General features: G+C 48.1%; 1 protein-coding gene across 1 annotated transcript in view; it reads right to left on the bottom strand.

Moving 5' to 3' along the window:
- Positions 1 to 24,788, bottom strand: part of TRAPPC10 (trafficking protein particle complex subunit 10) — a 52,314-nt gene that overhangs the window by 5,262 nt on the left and 22,264 nt on the right. The window contains exons 5-21 of the mRNA XM_080938366.1: positions 23,857 to 24,052; positions 20,918 to 21,029; positions 18,538 to 18,785; positions 17,758 to 17,904; positions 17,104 to 17,218; positions 16,714 to 16,790; positions 15,706 to 15,797; positions 13,770 to 13,910; positions 13,342 to 13,454; positions 10,015 to 10,529; positions 9,089 to 9,230; positions 7,677 to 7,835; positions 6,861 to 7,090; positions 5,314 to 5,414; positions 4,046 to 4,172; positions 2,785 to 2,955; positions 156 to 333 (exon numbers count right to left, since the gene is read on the bottom strand). Coding sequence (XP_080794492.1) covers positions 156 to 333; positions 2,785 to 2,955; positions 4,046 to 4,172; positions 5,314 to 5,414; positions 6,861 to 7,090; positions 7,677 to 7,835; positions 9,089 to 9,230; positions 10,015 to 10,529; positions 13,342 to 13,454; positions 13,770 to 13,910; positions 15,706 to 15,797; positions 16,714 to 16,790; positions 17,104 to 17,218; positions 17,758 to 17,904; positions 18,538 to 18,785; positions 20,918 to 21,029; positions 23,857 to 24,052 — 2,864 coding nt within the window. The remainder of the gene's footprint in view (positions 1 to 155; positions 334 to 2,784; positions 2,956 to 4,045; positions 4,173 to 5,313; positions 5,415 to 6,860; positions 7,091 to 7,676; positions 7,836 to 9,088; positions 9,231 to 10,014; positions 10,530 to 13,341; positions 13,455 to 13,769; positions 13,911 to 15,705; positions 15,798 to 16,713; positions 16,791 to 17,103; positions 17,219 to 17,757; positions 17,905 to 18,537; positions 18,786 to 20,917; positions 21,030 to 23,856; positions 24,053 to 24,788) is intronic.

Below are 24,788 nucleotides of genomic sequence, written 5' to 3'. Positions count from 1 at the left end.
CCCAGGCTTGTTAGCACTGTGATAACAGAGTTGTGCTTAGTGAGCCCAGGACTATGTTGTATCGCGCATCTATCAGGCAAACACCCTCTCCTAGGATGCAGAATTTCACTGAAGGCTTTGGAGCACCCCAGCATCAGGAAGGGCCTGAGTCCTACCTTCATACATAAGCTTTGTGGAAAAATAGTCCTCAGATTCCACGAGTGCTTCATCCTTGTCTACATCCAAGAGGTCGGCGAGCCGTGTGATAGACACCTCCAGGGAGCAGAGCGAGCCTGTCTTACAGTACTCGGCTCCTGAAGCAGGAAGGATCTCAGCTCTCACATTGTACAGTGTCTGGAAGGAGGGACAGAAGATAAGGAACAGCTTGCCCAAGTGGCCAGAAGAAAGGCTGTCAAATCAGGGCAGAGCTGTACTGCCACAGGACCACCTTGGCAGCTAGTTACAGATACAAGCCCAATTCTATGGCCTTAGATTCTCTCTTTTCTTCTTAAATTTACATTGTTATTGAGAGGAGAGTGAAGAGTGCACACACCATGGTGTGTGTGTGTGGAAACCAAAAGGGAACTGTGTGGAGCTGGTTCTCTCCTTCCACCTTCACAGCTTCCAGGGATCAAAAGCAAGTTACCAGGCTTTTACCATAAGCACCTTTACATGTACAGCCACCTCACCAGCCCCTTAGGTGCCTTATCTGTATTTCAAACATGAGAACACAGACATGGAGTAACCTTCCATGTGTCTCCCTCACATCAAGGTCATTAATACTGGCATCATCTGCTTGGTCTGAGTCTCCACTAGGGTTTCTAAATCTGCCTAGGATATTCTGAAGAAAATTCCAGACAGCCTGCTATTTCACCTTTCATGTTAACATTGAACAGTACTAAAAACTAGACATTTTCTTGCCAAAATACAACACCATTATCAAAACTAGTAAAAAGAACACAACCCCCTGGGTATCATCCAATTCTGTCTGTAACCCCCTTTCTCCATATCAGCCTCATTCTCCACGGCTTCTCACACTAACCAGTATTTTATCACCACCTAGCACGAACCAAGAGCCCCAGCCTCCCTGCTGCCAGTGGCACAGGCGAGAGGCTCACACTACTGAGCCCAGCACAGAAGCCAGGCACTCTTCGTCGCATGTGCACAGCAACCTAGCATTCTCAATAGAAAACAATACATTGCTAGTCAAAGGAGAGATCAGAGATCTACAGTTGTGTTCTTTTCAAGAACCATGGAAAGGTGACAACTTCTCTGCCCCCGGACAGTCTTGGTAATGACTTTCCTGCTCAGAGAAAAGCAAACATCTACCAATCTGATGAGCTGATCTCCTCTGCTTTCTCATTATGGGGCACTGGGATATGTATCCCCCTTCTCCAAATCATATCTGACACATGCAGATACGAGATCACATACCCAGTCCTCTGACTGGGATGAGGTGGGCACAGGGTTGTTGGAGATCACTGAGTAGCCCATTCCCACAGCCATGTCTGGGGCACTCATCCTGCACCAAGCATCAGTGGGACACACGAGGTGGACTGACTGTGCGCCTAGCAAAGAATGTACTTCCTAAAGGTTCAAAAGTGACATCCATTAATAGTGGCAGTGGGCTTGATCAAGTCATTCTCTCTAATGCTCCTTGGAGAAAATCCAGCTGGTCCCTGACAGGAGTCAGCAGCAGCCGTCTCCCTGGAATGTTGATACTCCAAGTATGAGTAGAATCAGGTTTTTCAATGAGAAACAAACAGTCGTGGCCAGTTGACATCAGATTACTCTGTGGTGTGGTCTTCAAGGAGCAGGATGGGGATACCTGATAAGTCACAGGACAGAGCAGCTCACACAAAACAGAAACACAAGCACCAGGAGTGTCAAGCTCTTGAAAACCTTTCTGACCCTTAGATCTGACACCAGAGATTCAAATTTAAGGGAGAAAAGCTAGACTTCATCAATAATACAAACTTCTGTGTTTCCTTGGGCAGCAAGACAGTAAATGCCAACTACACAGGAGTAAATGTTTATAAGGTATATACAATTAGGAACAGATACTTGAGACATACTTAAACCCTAATAATGAAAAGCCAAACCGCTCCATGGAAGTAGACAAGAATTCAAGCCAGCATCTCTCCAGTCACCTGTAACTACAAAGCCACACACTACCCTGCCTCCAGGGGATCCCCTGCACCCCCTGCAAGATGGTGCACACCCTCTACAAACACTAAGACTGCTATAACTAAAGAAGTAGCAGCTGCAGTGCTGTGAATGTGGAACCAGGAGCCCTGGAGAAACATTGGGTCCAGCAGCTTCTTAAAGCCTAACCAGAGTTACACAAGGACCCAACTCCGCCTTGGAGGTATTCACTCAAAAGAAGCAGGGTTGTGTCCTGTGTGTCCACAGAAGTCATAAGTATCTCCCTAGCATCAGGATCATAGTAACCCATTATCAACATGGAAGATTCTGGCCACTGATACAGATGAAGGACATGTGGCCCATCTGAGGTAGAACAGCGTGCAACTAAAGCAAGAAGGCTCAGGAGAGATGAAAGGGTTTTCATTTGAGCCCCAGGATTGTTATGATGACAAGAGGGCAGGGGTCTAAGTCATGGATCGTCAGCATTGTCAGGAACAGGTGCACTCCAGGAAGGACACAGTGCCACAAACAGGACAGGCTCTGACTCAGTTGCTCAGAGGTCAGGCATATTGAAAGACCCCACATGAATCCCAGCAGTATCAAGAATATGAAGTGCCCTGTGCTTCCAGCCCACATCCCGTTTCCCAATATATTACATACAAAAAAGTTCTCCACTTGGAATTCATAAATGTAGGGCTTCAAGGAGACAGTCAGCCGCTCTTCAGAAGCTGGGGAGAACCCCACAGAGAAGCGGCAGTGCAGAGGAGGGGGCGGCTCCTGTGTCCACATCAGCTCCCAGACAAAGAACACGGACTGCTTACTGTGGATAAGCTGTAAGAGAGACACAACTTTGGTCACAGTGCTCGGGGCCTTGTGGAGCAAAGAGGCATGTGTCAGGCAGAGTCTGCTGTGGGCCTGTGGGTTCCTTCCACTGCCCCAGTCCTGCCTGTCTGGCCTGGCACAGAGCCGCACCCCAGCTGGTAAAAGGAGTCTGTTTTATGACTGCATACGCGTCACAGCATCAGAGGTCAGGAAAGGTTGCTTCAGGATCACTGTCAGTACACAGCAAACTCTCTACATGGCTCCATAATGGGGGATGCCACTGTCATAGCTGGACTGATGGCCCTGTGTGGAGGTGGGCTAGTGACTGAGGAAGGAGGTTCCTGGGGTGTGAAGAAGACACTGCTCCCCCTCCTCGGTCACTCCCTGGCTCCCGTAAGGTATTAGCACAGCAGCTCTGCTCTCCATGCAGCCCCTCTGCACAGGCCCACACGTGACCGTGGACTGGAGAGAACATCGGGAACCATGGGACAAAGAACCTTTTCTTCCTTTCAGGTGATTTCACAGGCAGTGTCACAATGACAGAGGCTAGCACGACCATCAAAGCATGTCCACGTCAATCATTTCCTGCTAACATAAGATACCGTAGGAGCAAGTCTATCCAGACTCCTGGCCTAAACACGAGGGTCTACACCAGCAGGATCAGGGACAGACTCAGCAAAAATCTAACAATGGCGGGCTAAGTATTAGTGGGAAAGTCTGAAAGACTGAAGCTACAGTCACCACCAAGGATCTTCTGATCAACATCCAGCAGCAACAAAAGTGCACACAGAAAGGGTGGACAAGGCCAGGGAGTGGGGGCCGAGTGTGAGCTTCTCATAGCAACACGGTACAGCAGGCCTTTCCTCAGAGCAGCACAGGACCGCACTGTCTCAGGGTGACAGCATGCACAGTACCAGATCCCACACAGGCCTGTTCACATAAATCACACACGGGGCAAGGCAAGCTCCAGTGCCATGCTGCCCCTCAGCCTTCTAAGCCCACTGTTCCACAAGTGAACTACGCAGGCACAGGACATGGGGGTAGCTCCCTCCCTGACCTGCTGAGACTCTGATGCTCAGAGCAGAGGACAGTTAGTTACCTGCTGCGACTGTGTGTTCAGGGGAGCCAGCCTCAGGTCGGTAGCATGACCCTTGTCTTCCAGAATACTATCTGACAGCTCGAAGTCCAGTTCTGACAGGTTCTGAACACAGACTTGCACATATTTCCTAAAACACAGAAACAAAGTGGTCACTCCAACACTCAGTACTCTCACTCCCTGCATCTCAACTAGTCATGTCCATGATGACTTTCTGGATTGGGTGAACTCAGGTGGAAGGCCCACCCTAAGCACAGTGGAGTCACTCCATGGGCTGGCACCCCAGCATGGACAAGAAGGCAAAGCAGTGGAGCACTGAATTCACCTCTCCCTCCCCACTGTTCTGCTGCCATGCTGCCCAGCTATGCTGGACTGTAACCACCACCCCCACCCCCGAGCTATCAGCCCTAATAAGCCCTTCCTTAACTTGCTTTTTTCACAACAAGACAAGGAATTAATACATTAGTTGCTCTAACAATGCTGCCCGGGTTCCTTCTAGATCACGGAGGTTTTCAACCTTTGCATGCAATGTTTCCCTGCTCTGAGTGACACGAAAAAAAAGCACTGCTTGTATAACATTTCATTCTTATGACTAAGACAATCCCAAAGTCTGTTACAGGAACAGGGAAGAGTTGGGGTGCCAGTGTTGTCACTTGAAGCAGGAGTGGCCCTGACACCTCTGAACTCCCCAGTAGGTCTGATGATCCACATAGAGCAGGAGTGCTCAGCTGGGTGACCTGGCTCCTCTCAAGACATGAGCACACCTGGGGCACCTGGGGCACCTGGGGCACCTGGGGCTGTGGTACTGTGTAGTGACAGCACCCGAGGCCCCACTGAGCACTCTGCAGAGTACAGAGCAGCCTATCTAGACAACAAGCACCAGGCCCCAAATATTAGTGTTTTAAACTCTTTACCCTGGAGGCAGCTAGCAGTGACAACAAACCTAGACAAGAGAACCAGCTACACAGACCTATGGGGATGCGCTGGGAAGCCCAGAACAGAATTCCTCGTAGAAGTTGGTCAATTGGAGTCTCCCAGCACCTCGGTAGCTTAAAACAGAGATGATGAGTAGAAAGAGACTGCTGGTCAGCTGAAGATCTGACTTAGACTTCATATAAAACTTTACACTGACGTGTCAGCTGTGAGGCAGAGAGGATGCTGGGAACATGGCCTGGGTATCCAGGACACAGGAAGTTACCCTGGTAATGTGTGAAACCCTAGTGACACAAGGGACAAGCTATGCACTGGTGTATCCAGGGACTGTCCCTTACCGGGTTCCAGCAGACAGCAGAGAGTGCGAGGTCCTGAAGGGCACACTGAATGTCAGTGCAATGACAGTGGAGTAGATAGACCACGGGCAATCGATGGACACCTGCAGACAAACAGGGACACCTTTAACCCACTGGCCAATAGCACAACCCTGTCATCGTCCAGCCAGTGCATGGTGGCTTCTCTGTGGTTCACCATCACTGTCCTGAGAGGACATTCTATTAGACATACTCTCACATGGACAGGTGACAAACAAGGAGACACAGAACCAACAAGGAATGAAGACAGAATTGGACATGATGCCAGAACAGCAGCTCAGCCCACAGCACACACACTCAGGCAGGAAAAGAGCCAGAGCAGCCGCCTTGTCCACCTGGGGCTGAGATGCCAAGTGAGCAAGCATCCCGAGGCTGTAAGCAACCAGGAACCATTGGAAAGCAAGAGGTCATCCAATTACTTCACTTGCCTGACAGAACCTAGCTAAAGGCCAACCAAAGTCAGGTTATGGTGTGGACAAAGAGACACTCACTGGGGGAGGAGAAGAGCAGGTCTTGAGTTTGCTTTTTATCCTCACAGAGCAGACCGATCTATTGGGTACAAACCACATATCCCACTGAAGGAGACAGCGTCTTTACTCCCTGTATTCTCTGTCCAGTGTGCAAGGAGAAATTTCCTAACTACTCCTGAGAGACCAGGTAGTAGTTTGGATGATGAGGACAGCCCCCATAGGCTCATGTCTGAATACTTGGTCCCTAGTTCATGGAACTGTTAGCGAAGAAATAGGTGTGGCCTTCCTGAGGAGATGTCACTGGAACTCTGAGGTTTGAAAAGCCCACCATTACTAGTTAGCTCTCTCTGTTTCATTCTGTGAAATCAGCTACTGTTCTAGTGCCTGCCTGCCTACATGCTGCCATGCTCCCCACCATGATGGTCATGGACTCTAACCCTCTGCAACCATGAGCCAGAGTAAATAAATGCCTTCTTCTAAGAGCTGTCTGGATCGTGGTGCTTTATCACAGCAACAGACTGGAAGACTGACTGGAAAGGAAAATCTCTTCTACAGAGACTGCATTTGAAGAGACTGCTGACTGAGGCCTAGCCTACTGTTCCTGTACCCATACTGGACAACATGGGAGGCTCAAAGGGGCCTAAGATTGGAACCCAAGTCACAGGAGGTGGACACACCTGGCAATACTCCATGAGCTGATTTCACGTGCACCTGTAACCTGAGCAACCATATCTCTGAGGAGCTGCCAACAGATGCCAGCCTCAGGCCCCACCTCAATGGAGCTATTCCTGGCTGAGTTGACCCAGGGCTTGTGTGACACAGCTCCTCAGCCTGGTCGTAGATTCATGGATCTACCTTCCTTCCCAGTGTCATACTGACATCACTCCAGCTGCGTGAAAGTCAGAGACTCCTTGTCTTCTATGGTAGCTGCAGCCCCAGTGATTGCACACGAGAGCACAGGACAGGAAATAGAGTCCATGGTCCTCCGACCCAGACAGCCAGAGGCTGCTGCCTAACCATACAACCCAAGGCACTCTCTACCTTGTGATCTGTGGTGACCATGCAATGGCCAGCTCTCTGAGAATCTTTCTGCTTCCCGTGGAGCTCTGGTGTCCCCAGAATACTGGTGTCCCCACCAGCTGCTGGAGCTGAAGGTAAAGACAGAACCTCCAGCTCAAACTCGATCACGTGGTACGCAGGTGCAGCGGGAAGACCGATGCTTGTGACCTTGTCAGAGGACTGGATCCGGAGCAAGGCAGTAGAGCACTCTTCTGTGGGAGACAGAAAGTCACCTCAGACACAGTTCCTTGTCTTATTCCCCTGTCAGCAGAGGTGCTGCAGAGCTCTTGCTGTCCTAAGCACATGAATGAAGACAGTGCTAGGAGAGAGGCTGAAAAATTCAAGAACCAAGATGAGGCTCCATAGGAGGCTGGCAGGCCAGACACGGCTCAAAGTGCAGACAGGCAGGGGCAGCTCCCACATGCCTGCAAGTTACACCTTATTGCAGACCAACATCTGCCCCAAGGAAAAAGAAGATGAGGGATAGGGAAGGACCTAAAGGTCATCTGCTTTTGCTCTTTAGTGGTGGGTGACGTGGACGAACCTGGAAAGCACCCCGTGTGGATCCAGCTATGAAGCTGCACTGAGAGCACTAGCAAGGCTTGTAGCACTTGGCACCGAATGAACACGGCAACATCCCTAAACCTATGCCACACACAGATGCTAGCTCTGGCCACTTACAAATGCTAACCTCAGAGGACAAGGTAAGGTGTCAGACAAGTGGCAGGGCAGTGACTCCTGGTTATCCTTCCATCCTGCACGTGTGAGAATGCAAGTCCTCAGCCCGGCCTGCCTTACCTCTTGAGTTAGAGTAGACCACGGCTCTGTTCTCCTCCTGACATAAGATGAGCATGGCTTCCACGTTGCTGAGCTGGAGGCTGTCTCCGTTTTTTACTGTGTAATGGCCGGTAGTGACAGTAAACTTGACTTTCTGAGGAATGCCAGCCAAAAGGCTATCTAAATGAAACAAGACAGCAATTACTAATTCTGTCCCCAGAGAGTAGTCATGAGAGCCATGGAAAAGTGAACAAGCTTTCTTTACTGCAGAGGTTGTTAGGCCTGGACACCATTCCCTCCATCCTCATCAGTTCCTCTCAGTGTGGGCCACAGGACCCCGCAAAACCTCACTGAGAACAAAGGACACTGTGATCCTGAGGGAGGGAATGGTATCTGGGCTGGCAGAGTGTGATTATGGTGTTCATAAATGATCAAGTCAGACAGGTGGCTCTGGGAAGGAGTAAAGAAGTGGACATTGGAGCTGCTCTGGAGAAAGGAGCAGGGGGGAGCAGGGGAGAGGCCAGAGACAATAAGGAAAGGCAGGAGGGGAGGCAAGGCCGTGGCAGAGAGGAGAACAAGAGCTAGAGCTTCCTAGAAGCAGAACTCAGGCTGTCCCTGACACACCCCATGCAAGAGCCCTGGAGACAGACTGCTGTGCCTGACAACCCCTGGCAGGAGCTGCAAAACAAAGTAGAGAACTAAGGGGATTTACCTGGAAAAGTTCTCCTTTCTGTGGTTCTTCATTTTGTTTTAAATAAGTTTATCATGGCTCACAGCTAGGGGCTAAAATCAAGGCTGCATGTGGTGATGGCCTCCTGAGGCAGCCAAGGCCTTTCGTGGAAAGAAAAAGAGTGTGTGTGGTTCATGTGTGCAGTTGTGTGTCTGAATGTGCACCAGAAAACTGCAATCCTTAATGGCATTTCTGGGTGGAAGAAGACAGCAGATAAAGGGGTTCCTAGTTGAAGACCATGCTTCTCTGGTGTTCCAGAACATGCCACATGGCTGCAGTGACTCGTGAATGTTTGCTCTTTCTACTTTGAAAGCTACCAGCAGGGCAGAAACTCTGGATTTCTTAGGGCCATGCTGTGGAGTCAAGGCCACTCAGAACTTCAAAGATGAAGCCTGATCAAAATGTCAACTACACTGTGCGCTGCCACCCAAAGGGAGCCAGTTGCACAAGTTCCCTGCAGAACACCTTTGTGTCTTTCTTTTAGATACGCCATGGAACTAAGCATGCTGGCTGACAATCACAGGACAATGAGCATCCGCACACACAGAGCTGAAACCAGAGTGGCATCCAGGCTGCTTCTACTACCCTTTCTTGGCACGCTCTGCAGATAGACAGCAGAGGAGCAAGGAGCTGTGGAAGGTGGTACATGAGACCCTCCCTTGAACCTTCTGTGGCTCCCTGTGTGGCTGCAGGTCCCACTCACCAGTCAGCGGTTCCACGTGCAGCTGAGGCTCCTGAGAGTACACATCATATTGTACAAGGGGGTGGATGTGTGCAAGGACAAACCAAACAGGGCCCACTGAGGCCCGAAGCTGACGCAGCGTATATGTTCCAGGTTCTTTGGCCTAGGGGCAAAACAAAGGTACTTAGAAAAATGGCACTTGCTGTGTTACAAATCCTTTTCACTCAAATGCTACCTGTCTTTCCTGCAGCCCTGTCCTGTGTATCGCAACCACACCTAGGCTGCTCCAAGGAACTACTGGCTCTCAGGCCCTTTCTGAGCAACTGATGCTTCTGGCTCAGCTTTAGTTTCTAATGAGGTAGACTCAGGGCAAGGGCACTTCTCAGAGGGTACAGAATGAGGCATTCAGCTGGTGCAAGTCCCATTAGGGCAAGACCATATCCATGTGAACACAACATCTTCCTCAGACCCTGACCTCTCAGGAGAAAGGAACAAGGTATGCTCCATCTGAACAGCCAATGGAAAAGTTTCTACAACAGTCACCTTCACAGGCCCCTTAACAACAGGATGTCCTCATGCAGCAGGAGCCAGCTGAGAAAACCCAGTAACACTGCCAGTTAAAACGCTAACTTCATTCACTAGCTGGGGGTGTTGACTCATGCCCATAGAAAAGCTGAGGCAGGAAGACTGCCATGAGCTCGAGGCTACTTTAGGTTACACAGTGAATTCCAGGCCAGCCTGGGCTACAGTGTAGGAGCCTGTCTTGAAATAAAACAAAATAAAACCAAAGCTTCGATCAAAAACTTAACAACCAAACTACTGTGTAGAGAAGATATAAAAAAAGTTGTATCTTCTCTAAAAGCAGCAGAGGACCTCACAGCAACTGTAGGCTCCCTCCCCATCTATACCAACTGAGAGCCTTGCCCTGAGCCCAGCTTGGCCCATACCTGGGTCTTGAAGGCTATCTTGTTGGCTCCTGGCTGCAGAGTCACACTGTTGCACTTCAGCACATGGGCCCCATCTTCCAGGGCCAACCCTGAGGGTGGCTCTAAAGAAGAGCTACTCTCCTGCCTCCTTAGAAGCATGTGGACGTTCCTACAGATAATGCCTGTGGTGTTCAAGGAGTTATCAGAGGGGCTTCTCTCCAACATCTCCGACAACTCCAGGGCAGGCAGGCTGTTCTGAGATGCAGGGAACAGGGAGGCCTCAGCTGGGAAGGTGATGATTCCATTGGAAGTCTTGTGCTTGGTCAGCCACTCAGCTGTCTTCCGGTAGTTGTTTTTTTCGATGCTGAAGTGGACGTTGACAGCAATCTGGTCCACATGGACAGGAACAGGCATCTGGCTGCAAACCGTTATCTCCACAGTCAGGATGCCACCCGCATGGACCACAGCATTGGGAGGGTCAAAATGGAGATCCTTTAGCCGTGCAAACGAGTGCATGGGCAGTACCACCTTGTGACCTGCAAACATACACTCATGTCCCACACTTGAGCCACATTTCCTGCTGCCATTGGGAGGCAGTGCACTAGCAGCTTAGGACTTAGAACAGAATGCAAGTACCCCAACCTCCCACACTCCATCCATCACAACAGCAGACTAAACAAAGAGTTCTACAACTCTGGGAATGAGCAAATTAACAGCAGTGAAGATTTCCAGAGCTATTTTGGCAAATTTAGGAGGAGCACAGAACAATTGCCTCCTCAATTTCAAAATAAGACCGGTCAGCAGTCCAATTCCTAGAGTCCTCCACAAGGGACTCAAGTAACCTCCCAAGCAGCTTTTAGAAACTCTCCAGTCAAGAGGCCAAGTGCTCCACTGTGCCCCTGGAAGTTAGTCCTGGCAGTTGCCAGACTATGGCGATAACAGAAAGACAGCTATGCACAGTGGGGTGGGGTACACTCTACAGACATGGAGATGGGTGAGAACCCAGTGTTCTCTGCACCCCCTGTGTCTTCCCTTATAAGGCCTTGGCTAAGTCTAGGAATGGTACAGTGCTGCAGAACCACTGAAAATGAATAGTCCTGATGATCTAAAAAGGTGAGCTCAGAGGAAGTATGCTTAGTAGGGAAGCTGAGGCTGCAGTAGAGCCCATTCAAAAACCAACCAACCAACCAACCAACCAACCAAAGTCTGCCTATAAATTACAGACTTGCCACAACTGACCTAAGAAATGGACAAACGCCTTCAGAACCTCTACTCAACAGAGGGGCCAAGGAGCAGGAGGGAATACCCTCACTCCCATCATGGCCCCCACAGCAGCAAGCAGACATTTGATGCTGCTGAGAACACCATCAGGTGGCTCTATGGATGGGTGGGACAATCTACTTCTGCAGCCTGTGGTCACACCCAGGAGCCAGAACCTTATAGAGAAGTTGCTCTCATATTCACAACTACTACAGACTGACTGATGTACGTAATCCACTGCATGCACATCTGTGGCAGTTGAATGTGGGTGTTTGGGTGGTTAATCAGACTAAAGGAGGTCAAGCGGCACTTAGGAGAATGCATCCCAAGTGTCTTCTGCACTGTATGTAAGGACATGGCAAGAAAGAAGCCCTCGCCAGAACACAACCCTGCTGTGCCTGCCCTTGCACTTCTAGCCTCTACAACTCAGAACAAATGCCTGCTGTTCTATCTCCTGCCAGTGTTGTACAATGGCAGCCTGAAGGGAGAGAGTAACATGATGTTCCTTAAAAGGGCTCTTGGTCAACTAAATACAAGGAACAAACATTGTAAGCTTTGTCTGGCCACACCAAATCAAGTGATTCCTCCAAACACCTACCCTGAATCTAACTTTCCAGAGTCTGTAACTTGGAGGCTCCCAGATGGAGACGTAGGAGCAGAGTCCAGAAAGTGAATTGGTCTGAATTACTGGAAATAAAGAAATGGTATAGCGACACATGCCACACACCATGAGCCTTGGGAACACTGGAGTAAAGAAGCTATTTACAAGAGACTCTGTGTACAGAAAGCAGAGAGGAGAAAACAGGGGCCGGACAGCAAGTATTGGGTTTCTCTCTAGGGAATAGATCGACCGTACTGGCAGGTACACACATCTGTACATATGCTAAAAGCCACTGAATTGTATGCTTCAAATAGGAATTCATGAAATATAAACTCTATCTCAGCAAAGCTGTTACATTTAAAAGGAACATGTCAGTGTTAAAAAAAAAAAACACGACATGATAGCATATGTTCTAAATCAAAAAAGAACTGAGATATATAGCCAAACTTAATATATGTGCCAAGAATTAAGTGATATGTGGCTCTTCACTGAACTCCATCAAAACAACTTACATGGGTCTGGAGAGGTGCCTTAATGGGTTAAGTGCTTGACATGTATGCATGTTGGGGGCAGGAGAGATGGCTCAGGGGTTAAGAGCACTGACTGCTCTTCCAGAGGTTCCGAGTTCAATTCCCAGCACCCACGTGGTGGCTCACAACCATCTGTAATGAGATCTGGAGCCTTCTGATGTGTCTGAAGATAGCAAGTGTATTCACATACATAAAGTAAATAAATAAATCTTTTTTTAAAAAAAAAGACCTATAGACATGCATGCATGTATAGCTCAGTTTGGAAGTGCAGCATCCACATAAAAGCCAAGCAGAGGCATGCATCTGCTGTTGCAGCACTTGGGAGCAGAGGCAGGCAGATCGTAGCAGTTCTCTGGCCAGTCAGTTTAGAAACAAAACAAGCTCTAGGTTCAGTGGGAGATATTGTCTCCAAAATAAGTGAAGTGATTAAGAAAGACATCCTGACATCAGCACTGGCCTACACACACACAGACAGACACAGACACACACGCACACACACATGGGTGTGGTAATGTGTGCTTAACACTTGAGAGGCAGATGTAGAAAGACTATTTTAAGTTTAAGGCCAGGTGAGTGTACACAGCTAACTTCAGACTAGCCAGCACCACAAGATGACAACATGTTTCAAAAAATAAAACAAAAATTACAGCAATTCATTGAAACATCCAGAGATAATCAGAGAGACCTAAGCCTGGGACTTCAGGCAGGTATCAGAGCTCTGCAGGTCCCTGCGAATGCCTCTTGTGTGATAAGGAGTCTGGAGCATTCTTTTATTTCACAGAAGCATGCTAACCTGTTTGGGTGAAGTTCAGAGCTTCGCTTAGGTTCAGCAAAGAAGAAGAGATGGAGAGACAAAGACCCACAGCTATGTCTCACAGACAGGCAGCATGGCCTTGATCCTCTTTTCCTTTCACACCATATTGAAAATCCTACACCAAAATCAGCCACCAGTCTCACCTGGGCTGTCCTCTTGCTGGCTGGCAAAGCTGAGGATCTCCTGGCAGAAGTACTTCCTCTCCTCCTCCGTCAGGTGATGGTCGCTGGCCAGAAGGCTGCTGGTCTGCAAGTAGCTGAAGCGATGAGTTAAGGGCCATGAGGGAGGACCAGGAGGAAGAATCTCCTAAGGAGAATGCTGGGGCTTTGGGTGTCCTCGCCTACCTTCAAAGCATGGCCCAAAGGAGAGCTGTCTTTGGTTTTTAAACATTGTTAGAAACTCAAAGTTAGGTTAACACAGAGAAGACACTGGTCTACGCTCTACAGGAACACCCGACCACCAACCAGCGTCTGTGAGGTACACTATGAGCTGCCAGCATAATCCGTTGTGAGCAACACTTCCTAGTCGCAGTTGCTTCCTGTTTTATGACAACACTAGTCTCAAAGGATACTTTTCCATTTGCCCGAGGTGTTTTTGGCACTCGGCTAGCTGCTTCCTTGTGTGTGTGACAGGCAGGGCCCAGCCTTCAGCCATGTAATTTTTCAAAGCTCCCTGAAGATACATTTCCGCCTTCTGTGGTGACCTTTTCCTCCTTGCAAAGATAGTAAACAGAAGCTTGTTGGGCCTCACAAGGGCCAGCACTGCAGATCTCCATATGACACTTGCATGGTTTTACAATCCTCCCACAGGCCTTCCCACCACCCCTTCTAGAAAGCCATGAAGACTGCAGGGCACCATCTGAGCAGTGCACTCACAGTGACACCCTGCTGTTGTCCTGACACACCATTCATCTTTCCTAGTTACATTTCAGGTCAGTGGATATGAATATTTTCTTACTGATAGGTGAGACAGCCTGGCCTCGGAGAAGGGAAGGGCTTGTCCAAAGCCCTGGTGACTAGTCACAGCTGAGACATGCCCTACTGACCCATGCCAACAGTTTCTATAGTCCAGCCAGAATGTGAGGTTAGCTATGACTGGGCAGATACAGCTGGTTTCAGACTCAAGAGTACCAAAGATTAGACAAGCAATTCGAGAAGAAAGCCTTTCTAGGTCCAAGGAAGCCAGAGACACTCAGAATACAACTAAGTTAAGTTTCCAGCACAAATTCACCAGAGCCTGTTATACCTCAGGGACACCAGAACTGCCATGCTTTCCCCAGAGGCTAGGATGCTAGGCTAATCAGAAGTCAATACTGCCAAGCTCATCCTTGGGGAGGAATCTATTTACACTAGTTCTGACACAATCAGAGGTCATAAGTCCTGAATTAAATGTTTCTCAAATTAAGTAAAACTTAAAGTTACCAAAATGCATTTGTTTTTGTTTATGGTTTTTTTTCCCTCCAATTCTTTTGGTTCTTCTGCAAATCCCTGTGTTTTAAAGGGTCCTGAACTTTCCATACCTCTTCACTTACAACCTTTAGGGCTAGGAAGCACACTCTAAGTATCCAGTGAGTCTACAGAGTCTGGAGAACCTTAAGAAAAGGAAGGCCAACTGTCACTTAGCTAGTATGTGGTGAGGGTGAATTGGGTCTCCAGGTCTTAACCAGCAAGCCAGAGCCTAGCACTGGGATTCTATGCCTCTGGACTCACAGCTATGAAAGACTATAGGAGTGGAGGGTGACCCCTTGAACTTGTTCACAGTTCCAGCACTCCCCAACCCATCTCCCACTCCCATCATAAGCTAGGTAAGGGATGGCTGCTCCAGAAAACCTGGTAATCAAGTAGGCGTCTAGAAGCCCCTAGCCAGCAATCTACACCAGGTTTTTGTCTCATCTACTAAAATTCCCTCAAGTAGATATTTCAATACACAAGCTCCCCCAGCCCTTTATAACTCTTTGCAGAGCTTTGGAACTGACCCCACTGTGCCAGGCTGAGCTTGCTTTTCTTTAGCATGCCACTTTTATCACATGAGCTCTCCAGTGCTAGAGCAGGTGCCCGTGCTCACTCCCAGCTCGTCCCGCCCACCTGTGTCCAGTGGGTCTGTGACACACTCCAGAGAAAGCCTACATGACCAAACGTTGCTTACCTACCCTGGGGGTAGGCTAGAATGTTCTTTGCATGTATATCTGGATATGTATCACTAAAGTTAATTAAATATAGCAGGATTAATATATTAACATATTAATATAATTAAATATAAAGTTAATTAAATATATAATATACTGATAAATATAATCAATAACAACCATTAAAAACAAACAAACAAAAACGCCCAAACAAACCAAAACCCTCCCCATGTGGTTCTGGAAGAAATGCAAACACAACAACTGGCTGGTGGATTATACCTGTTTTCATCTACCCAGTTATGCAAACTTTATATTAACTCTCTATATAAATCCTCTCATTATATGTGTGAAATGCTTAAAATCAGAGTTCACCATCAATTACATGTAAAATTCTGCCAGATCTTTCCCAACAAGCTTGGCAGATCGAATCCGCCCGATACTTGTATACATCTCAATTGTGGCATGAGACAAGTCCTGTGAAAAAGTAAAAAAGTACAATTACTTACTTGGATTTATTTTTAAGATGTATTTTATTTTTAATTATGTGTATGTGGAGCTGAGGATATGTACACATGACTGCAGGGGCTTTGGATGCCCTGGAGCTAGAGTTACAGGCCTCTCAGCGCGGGTCCTGGGAAAAGAACTCAGGTCTTCTGTACAAGCTGTGCATGTCTGTGAGCACTGAGACCTCCCCTAGACCTGTACTTGAACTCTTAGGGCACACTTTATATTTCCTTTACCCAAAGCTGCAGTGAGACACTGTGATTAACAGTTCTCACTTGGGATCCACTTTTAAATTGTCACATGACACACCAGAATGTCCATACAAAGTCAGTACCTTGCACTTGTGCTATGAAGCACAGGATAAAAGAGCCATGAGCTCCCTCAGCTCAGCCTGCATTGCCCCCTCGCTGCTTCTGTCTGAGTCCACCCTTCCCAGCATGCTTCCTGCCAGTCTTTGCAATGGGACACACCACAGTAGATGTGCACACGCTCCCAGCTCACAGTCTGGGACTGAGCTGGCACCTTCCGTCCATTGCTCCCTGGGATCAAGCCTGACAGCTCTGCTCAAGCACAAATGAGCTCTCTGACAATGGAAGGTATTCATGATCTGCTTTTACAGTTTCTACTTACTAATGGGAAAGTCTACACTGAGCAAAATGTTAACTAGTTCCATGTTATATTTGTCTAATTATGGTCATTATGGTCTCAGGGACTAAAAATATGTGAACAATTACCCAGTCTTTATACACAAATAAATACCAAATAAACTCCTAAGGCTGACAATAAGGGCTCTGAAGTACAGTTCATCCAATCCCAAAGGCCATGTGAAGAACAAAGTTGGCCAGGGCAGCGGCTCCGTGGTCAGAGGGGACTCTGCCGAACTTACCAAGTAGTGCTTTTCAAAGGCCTCCACTGACGACAGTGCTTCCTGCAGCTTCTTATAAGGACTCTGAGCTGTGTTGGCTAAAAGACAACACAAGTGAGTGTCCTTACTCAGCAGCACGAATGGTCGTATGAGTTACTCACTTTCAGACCTCAGTGGACTTAGTGGACTCTTATGGGAATCACACAAACACTAGCTTAGCAGTGTGACCACACTTCCTGCAAAACTGTTCTCTGAGATGAGACTTTCTCAGAAGCATGCACTGCAAACCCTCAAATGTGGAAACGGCTTATGAATGGGGCAACACAGATCCACGCACTTGCCCTGAGCCCCACCTAACAGTGGGCACTGTAGGTTCAGACATTCTCCACTGTGCTTCAGCACCAACCATACCTGTCTCAGCTCTCTCAGCTCCTAGTCCTGCCAAAAGATCAACTGTCCTGTTGAGATCTTCCGAGTTGGGCCCTTTTTCTGACACAAGTCCACATAGGTACCCTAAGGACTTCAGCTGTGGAGGGAAATGCATTGCTTTAGTCCATTTGCCATAAGTCAGCAGGCAACCGGAGAATTAGTGAATATATAATCCTGACGCCTGCTCAGTGTAGAAGAACTCAGCTTTCTTATCTAAATGATTCCTGTCTGAATTTTACACACATTATATGGGATTGCTCACACATTTTCTGGTTAGTTCTGAGACAGAGCTGAGGTTGTCATGCAGCTAATGTGCCCCACTCTTTTGACTACTGCTCTGTGTGCACCCCACATGACCACACCCTGCCTCTGCAGCTTACCCACAGCACACACTAGGTCACTTCTGCATCACCACACACTGCTGCCCACTGCACCTTCATCCTTGCCCAACCCTGGCCGTTACACTGCCTCACTGGCCAGTTGCTGAAGAAGCTGGCAAGAACCAGAAAGCTCTGACCCCGTGGCTGTGTCGACTCACTGTGAGGACACGAGACTCAGTAGTCTAAATAAGCAGCCGATGCTTTCTGGCACACAGCATCCTTAGACAATGCAAACCCTTTATCCAGTGTCAGGTACCTTTTCCATGGCATAGCTCCACAGCCCCACCATGTGGGCAATGTTGGAGTCTATCTGTGCCCGGTCACAGCAACCTTCTATCCTCTGCAACACCTCCAAACAGCTCAGAAAGACCCAGCAATCCAGAGCACCAGGGGGGACAGAGACCTGTGAGGGTGCAAGCACAGGCACATGAGGATGCTGTAAGCACAGACCTATAGCTCTTAGACACTGTAACATGGCCATGACCCACAGAGCTACAGAACAGTAACCTATCACAAGCCACAAACAGGAGCGATCTGTGTACAAATTTATCTTTGAGTCATGTGTTCAGGGATCATAAAGGACTTAGCTAGTATACAATTTTCAGTTGCCTAATTTTAGTATCTTATTAGGATAAACTTATGGAAACTTGAGAGCTGGTTCTGAGGTTAAGTGCATTTGCTACTCTTCCGGAGAATCCAGGTTCAACTTCCAGAAGTCATGGGTGTGGACGATGGTTATATAACAATGCCTATGGCTCTAGGTGAAACACTTTGGAGTTCTTCACTGAGAAATGGTGCTGAAACTCTATGTATGCACATGTGCATTTTCTAGGCAAAGAGGTCACTGGATGATCACCATGTGACTCAAGTGGGCATGACTCCAAGCAGTAAAGAGATCAGCATCCCCTGGGTAAATTATTCTCTAAAGGATTAAGATTTTTCTAACACTACATATAACAATTCAACCCATTACTCACACACCCATAAGGTCCCACACTTCCCAGAAGAGGGAGAGTGGGAAGAGGAGCCAACTCACTTCTAAGAGCTTCAGCTCCTGCACACAGCTGTGCAGCAGCTCCAGGGCACGCTGAGCCACCTCCCATGGCCGCTGTAGGAAGAGGAGCAAGGTGCACTGGCGAGAGAACAGGTAGCTTCGCAGGTCCAGAAGAGTGGCTTCTTGCTTCTGTATCAACTCACGCTTCTCCATGTCTATGGGCTTGCGGAGCACCAGTCCATTCCAGCTCTTCACCGGCTGGCAGAAAAAAGTCAGCCAGTTGGCACCATCTAAACAAACACACATCATGAAAGATGCTGACTGCAGGCCTCACCTAACTAAAGCTCCTGCCCGGGACTTCAAGGTCTCATGCAGGAGCAAGCAGCTTTCCAACTAGCTACTATCGTACACTGCCCCAGCGGTCAGCTAGCTTTGAGATGGTGGCTCCCACAAGCACACTCATTTAGATCATGATCTCAGTGGCTGAATACAGGACACAGCACCAGACCATGCCCATGAGGCCCTGTGCAGGTATACAACAAGTAAGGCAGCCGCCTTGATGCTCACAGGCTGTAGCGCTGTGAGCACCTCAGCTCCATGTCAGTGAGCCCAGTGACTACCTGACCACTGGATAGTTGCCTTTACTTACTCAGAGCTTCCCCTATCAGCCCTGAGTGGAGGAACCAGAGGGCAGGATGAAGGAACAGGGAGGAGGTTGCAGTAACTCGTAATTATATCCAGAGCCCTGCCTGGCACCAGGTAACCTAACCCTCCAGAAGTCCACGCTGAAGCAATCCTTTCATTCAACTACAAAACTTGGCCTGGGCTTATTTTTAGATTTTAAATTGACCCATATTTATTTTTAAACCGAGGAAAAACAAAGAAATTGTGTGAAATATAAGATTTTTATACTCAAGAAAGATGCATCTATTAAATGGATTATATGAACACATAACAAAAATAAATGTGAAAGGGGCTGGGAGAAGGTTCAGCAGTTAAAAAGCACTGACTGCTCTTCCAATTTAACCAGGTTCAATTCCCAGCACAACATGGAAGCTCACACCTGTCTGTAACTCCAGTTCCAGGGGAATCTGACACCCTCACACGGACAGACGTGCAAGCAGAACACCAATGTCCATACAATAAACAGAAATAAATGTGAGAAATAGTGGACCATCCTAATTTCTATAGTTTAACTAGCAAGTACTTTACATTGAGTATGGATTGGTACCTAAATATTAGCAGAGTAAGACATCCAAACTATTACATAAGGACTTCCCTGGAGTACAGGCCAGTGAGTAAGACCCATCTCAGAACTAGGCCAACTATCCCAGTAGCTTAGTGCTCTCCAGGTTCTCAGCGGGTGCTGTGGTTCCATGGACATCGATGCTTCCTTCAGACACGACAGGTTCTTAAAAACATGTCTAGCTTAGTCCAGGGGTTAGGTGGGCAGAGAGAAAACAACCCACAGTCTACACCAGGGACATCTGCAAGGCTCTCTGGAGGCAGCGGAGATCCGAGAGGATCCATGAGAGTGCGGACAAGAAAGGAAGAGAAATGTGTCTCAGTCAGGGTTAAGGAGATGGCTCAGCAGTTAAGAGTTCTTGCTGCCTTTGCAGAAGACCTGAATTCAGTTCCCAGCACCCACATCAGGTTAGCTCACAACTGCCTGTAACTTCAGCTCCAGGGGACCCACTGCCTTCTTTCTGCCTTTCCTAGGCACATGTATGTATATACGCACACAAAGAGACACAGACACACATCACTTAAAATTGTTTTTCTAAAAATCCCAACAATATGCTAGCGTTTCTATATAAGTAAGCAATGAAAACAGGATAACTACCACTTCCTTTATTGCTTTGTCTATAAGTAGTTGTTTGTGTGTGCACACATATGACGGCCGATCAGCAAGCCCCTGCCAAAGGGCAATAAGCAAACACTCCCACGCCCTGCCATTAGGAGAGTTCTGGGGATTCAGAGTTAGTCCCTGTGTTTAACCAAATGAGCACATGGACGAGTGCCAGTGCTTTACCCACTGACATATTCTCCAGCTCTTAGTTGTTTACTCTGGATGTGTTTTCATTGTGCTAATTTTGTAATTTTAAAAGAATTTAAAAATACCATTTAAGCACTTGAGAGATCAAGGGCAGGGTAAACTTGCAGAAATCCTCAGGACTGCAGAGAGAGGGGAAGGACATCTACTGTGAGTCAGGAACTATACAGCCCCAAAGGAGCTTTGTAAATGCTTTCACTACTTGAAAGTGTCAGTGGCCATTCTTAATTATCTCTCATTTTATTTCCAATAGGAGTGAGAATTTCCTTAGAATTTACACAACAACAAATGATTGGTGGAGAACAGACTGGCTGAAGTGATGAGGGGAGACTGCGGAGCAGTAGCGTGGTGGCTAAAACACCGACTCACCCCCAGCTCCGAAGTTGACCACATACTGCGAGAACAGGGCATCCAGCTCGTCGTACTGTACCAGGGCGTCCTCAAACTGCTGCAGCATCTCAAAGACAAAGGCAAGCTCCTCCTGTCACCAAAGACACCAGTCAGCTCTTGAAGCCAGATCAGCCATGGAAGGCAGACAGTTCTGTGGAAGAGGCTCAGCCAGTGATCACCAAGCCTCCATAACACCACGTCAGGACTCACTCAGATGGGAGGATGGAGAACAGAAAGGAGAAGGAAAAAGACCAGACCTAGCCTTCCAGCAGCACTGGACATAGCTGGTCACAGTGGTACCTGGGGTGTTAGCTCAGAGCCAGCCTCTTGCTTTCCCAGGCACACAGTTGACTCTTCTCTTGAGCTAGAATGTTCACTCTTCCTTCTAATCCCCACACAGCTTACTCCTTGGCCTCTCCCAGGCTGTCTGTGTCCCCTGTTCAGTGAGGCTCCTGCTGGAGGCCCTAGTACTTCTGACCCCTGACTGTTGATACCTCCCTTCTCCACTCTGACCAGGTACAGTAAGCTCAGGAGTCATGTGTGGATGTCAGCTGGCACTTCTGTGTGCAGCACAGACAGTTGCTTAGTATCTGCTGAGTGACACATGCAACAGACATTTTTCTCATTTCTGTAATTTTATATGAGAGCAAAGGCCAGGAGGACAAACACACGTGTGTAAGTCCACACTGACGCAGTCAGATTCACATGTGGCTGCAGTCAGTGTTCCTACAGGCTGGAGCCCACACAGCACTCACTGCAGAGGAATGAGGAGCACAACTGGAACCCACAGCCCACTCAGAGGCAGCCTCCAGCCTCATCAGCTCTCCCACTTGTAGCTAGGCTGAGCAGAAGTCTGGGTTCCTCACCGGACTCTTTATGTGAATAATAAATTCCCTGGACAGGGTTTCTGTGTGCAGACGTGCTCACACTCCTGCCTGTAACTGCAGCATACCCCCGTACAGTAACTAGGCAGTAGCTGGCTTCACCTTCGAAGCACAGGACCTCTCCAGTTCGTGTTCTGCTGCCTCTGAAAACACTATGGACAGTGTCTCACAGACACTGACGGACTCTCCTAACTTCTCCTCCCCCTTTGCATGCTGAACACTGGAATAAATTAATCCTTCTCAACTGTGGTATTTGTTTTTCCTTTCAAGATTGGCTCTCACTACAAGCAGCCCAGGCTGGCTTCAAACTTACAGTGTTCCTGCCACCAGTCTCTAACACTGGTGTTGCATTCCAGGCTGGTCTGCATCAGTGTAATCATATGGCAGTGTGAACTATACTCTCATGCTTGTTCAAGCAACACTCACAACCTTTCCATCCCTGAAGCTACAGATCTGTCGCTATTACACAATTACCCCCCCCCCCCAACGCCTTGGTAACCTCTCATGGTCTGTCTGAGAATTAGACTTCCAGACTTGCGCAGGCAGCACATGCAACAGTGTCCTAGGCAGGCTCCTGCAGTGAGCATAACACCCTCAGTTCGTGTCGAAGCACAGCATTTGTTGGGCTCTTCCTCACTCCACATTGCTTTCCGACTTTTAATCTGAATTACTTGAGACTTAGAGAAATGTTGCCAAGAAAACAGTGCTTTGTATGGAGCTCTTAGTCAGCTTCCTGCCACATTAACACCTCATGTAGCTATAGTACTGTTCCTGAATCCTGAAATTGCTGTTTGTACAGTACTATTAGCTAGACATCCTTTACATGTGCCTAACCCTTATTTATGCATTTGTGTGTTTCATTTGAGGAGTCTGGAGAAAAAGGAGTCAGTTCTCCCTTGGAGGTGGAGTTACAGACAGCTGTGAGCTGCCATGCTGGTGGTGAAAACCAAACCTAGGTCCTCTGCAAGAGCAGCCAGAACTCTTAACTACTCAGCCATCACTGCAGCCATATATCTGTCTTCATCCATCAACCCATCTTCTTCTCTTCTACCCATCTGTTCATCTACTCATCCACTAATCTACCTCTCCGTCCCTACCCACCCACACACCCACCTCCCATACAGCCCACCTACCATCCACCGACCTGTCTGTCCATTTGTCCTTCCATTCAGCCATCACGTAAAAATTCAGAAGGAGCTGCGCTCTCATCTAGCCATTCTTCTTGCTTGTCTGTAATTCCCAGACTAAGCTTACTAAACCTCAAAAGTGAGGACACAGGGCCATCAGAAAGGTGCCCACAGTCACACAGAGCATGGTTAACACACTCAGGTCCCCTCATCTGCACCAAAGCGTCCTAATATCCCTCAGACAGAAAGATAAAAATCAAATTTCTAATCCAAATGTGTCTTCCACCTATTCAAAACATGCCATTTCTTCAGTTGTGGACAAATGGCTGAGATCTACACATGCAGTGTGTGCTTTCTCAGCGTGAAAAGAGCGGGGAGCCCTGCAGCAAGACTCCTGACTCTGCACTACTACTGCTCCACAGCTCATGGAACCCCCACCACATGCCCTCTGTGCACCCAAAAGTTTTCTTTCCAAAAATCAAAGACTGATTATAAATAACATTTTTAAAGCCTAAATAATCTGTCAAATTCCAGTAGAGAACCAGCTTAACACAATCCTTTCCTGAGAGCCATGGGATGTTCTCAGAAACCCATCCCTCAACCCCAGGGTCTGGACAATGGTGAGCCAGCACACCCATATCAGTATTCCCCTATCCTGGGCACCTCTGCCTAACTCACAGCAGGCTTTAGAAGTCACCACGTCCAAATAAAACCATGATGAACCCAATGATCAGAACTAGGTGGGGCAGTGTTGAGCTTCGAGTCAGCAGGGAACCTAGAGAAATCATGGTCATCTTCTACTTATAGCAGAGAAACGGCAACACCCACTCTGGCAGCTACATGGTTGGCTCCAAAAGCTAGTAGGACCTAGCCTGAGAGCTGCCTCATCCAGTCAGGAGGCCAGTACCTGAACCATGAAGTATTCACAGAAGCTCCAGCCTGGCTCTGTCCTCTTTTCCCTCAAAGTCCGCATGTCATCCTCAAACTTGCCAAGGTTTTTGGTAAAGGACATGAGCAGCAGAGTCCTGAGTTTGGTCAGGAAAGCATTCCAGGATTCCTGAGTTCGAGAAGAGTCCTTCAAGGGGTCAGAGAGCACAACACACCTGCAAAGACATCAAAGGCAGTCTGGGAAAACCTTGGGGCGCAAAACTTCTGCTCAGCTGAGCCTCCTTCCCAACCCCCACGCCTCTCCTGCTTTCTGTCTTCAGTGAAGGAAGCCCAAGCAGCTCACAGCTACTTAGGCAGGAAGCACTGCAAAGGTTTCAAGGAAAGTGCTGCAGAATGGACAGGAGTCAGAGTGAAACTGAAAAGGGATGGACCTGCAGGGCTGCTTGTGATACAGGAGCCACACCACCTTCAGCTCTCAAACCCCACTCTCACAAGCTCCTTATGCTGACAGAATGAAACCAAGCTTTCTCAACTTGATAAAGGAGGCCCAGGCCCAACCGCAGCACCAGCTTCAACCTCTCTTACTCCAGTCTGGGTACTGAGCAGCCACACTTTCTCTTTCCTCCAACACTCGCTAGCCCCCCACATCTCTCCCACACTAACCCCACGCCAGTGATCACTGCAGTACATTCTGGAAGGCCCCTGCAGTGAGTCCTGTCTGTCCCCATAGATATGCGCCTGCCACCACACCTCAACTATGAGGACAGCATTAAGAAGCAAGACAGATACAGTTAACTGATAGACAGGTGTGATGCAATTTAACTGCAAGGAGACTATGCCCATGATGTAAACAAACCTAAACTCAGAGATGATTTTAAAATCTGGATGCAATGGGCATCAATAGTTCTCCTTAATAATTATTTTATTAAGCTGCTAGCAAACAGTGAGATG

This window comes from Micromys minutus (genome assembly GCF_963924665.1).
Source record: "Micromys minutus genome assembly, chromosome: 25".
Classification (NCBI taxonomy): domain Eukaryota; kingdom Metazoa; phylum Chordata; class Mammalia; order Rodentia; family Muridae; genus Micromys; species Micromys minutus.
The sequence above is the reverse complement of the archived record's forward strand: the minus strand, read 5'-3'. Positions and strand labels throughout refer to the sequence as shown.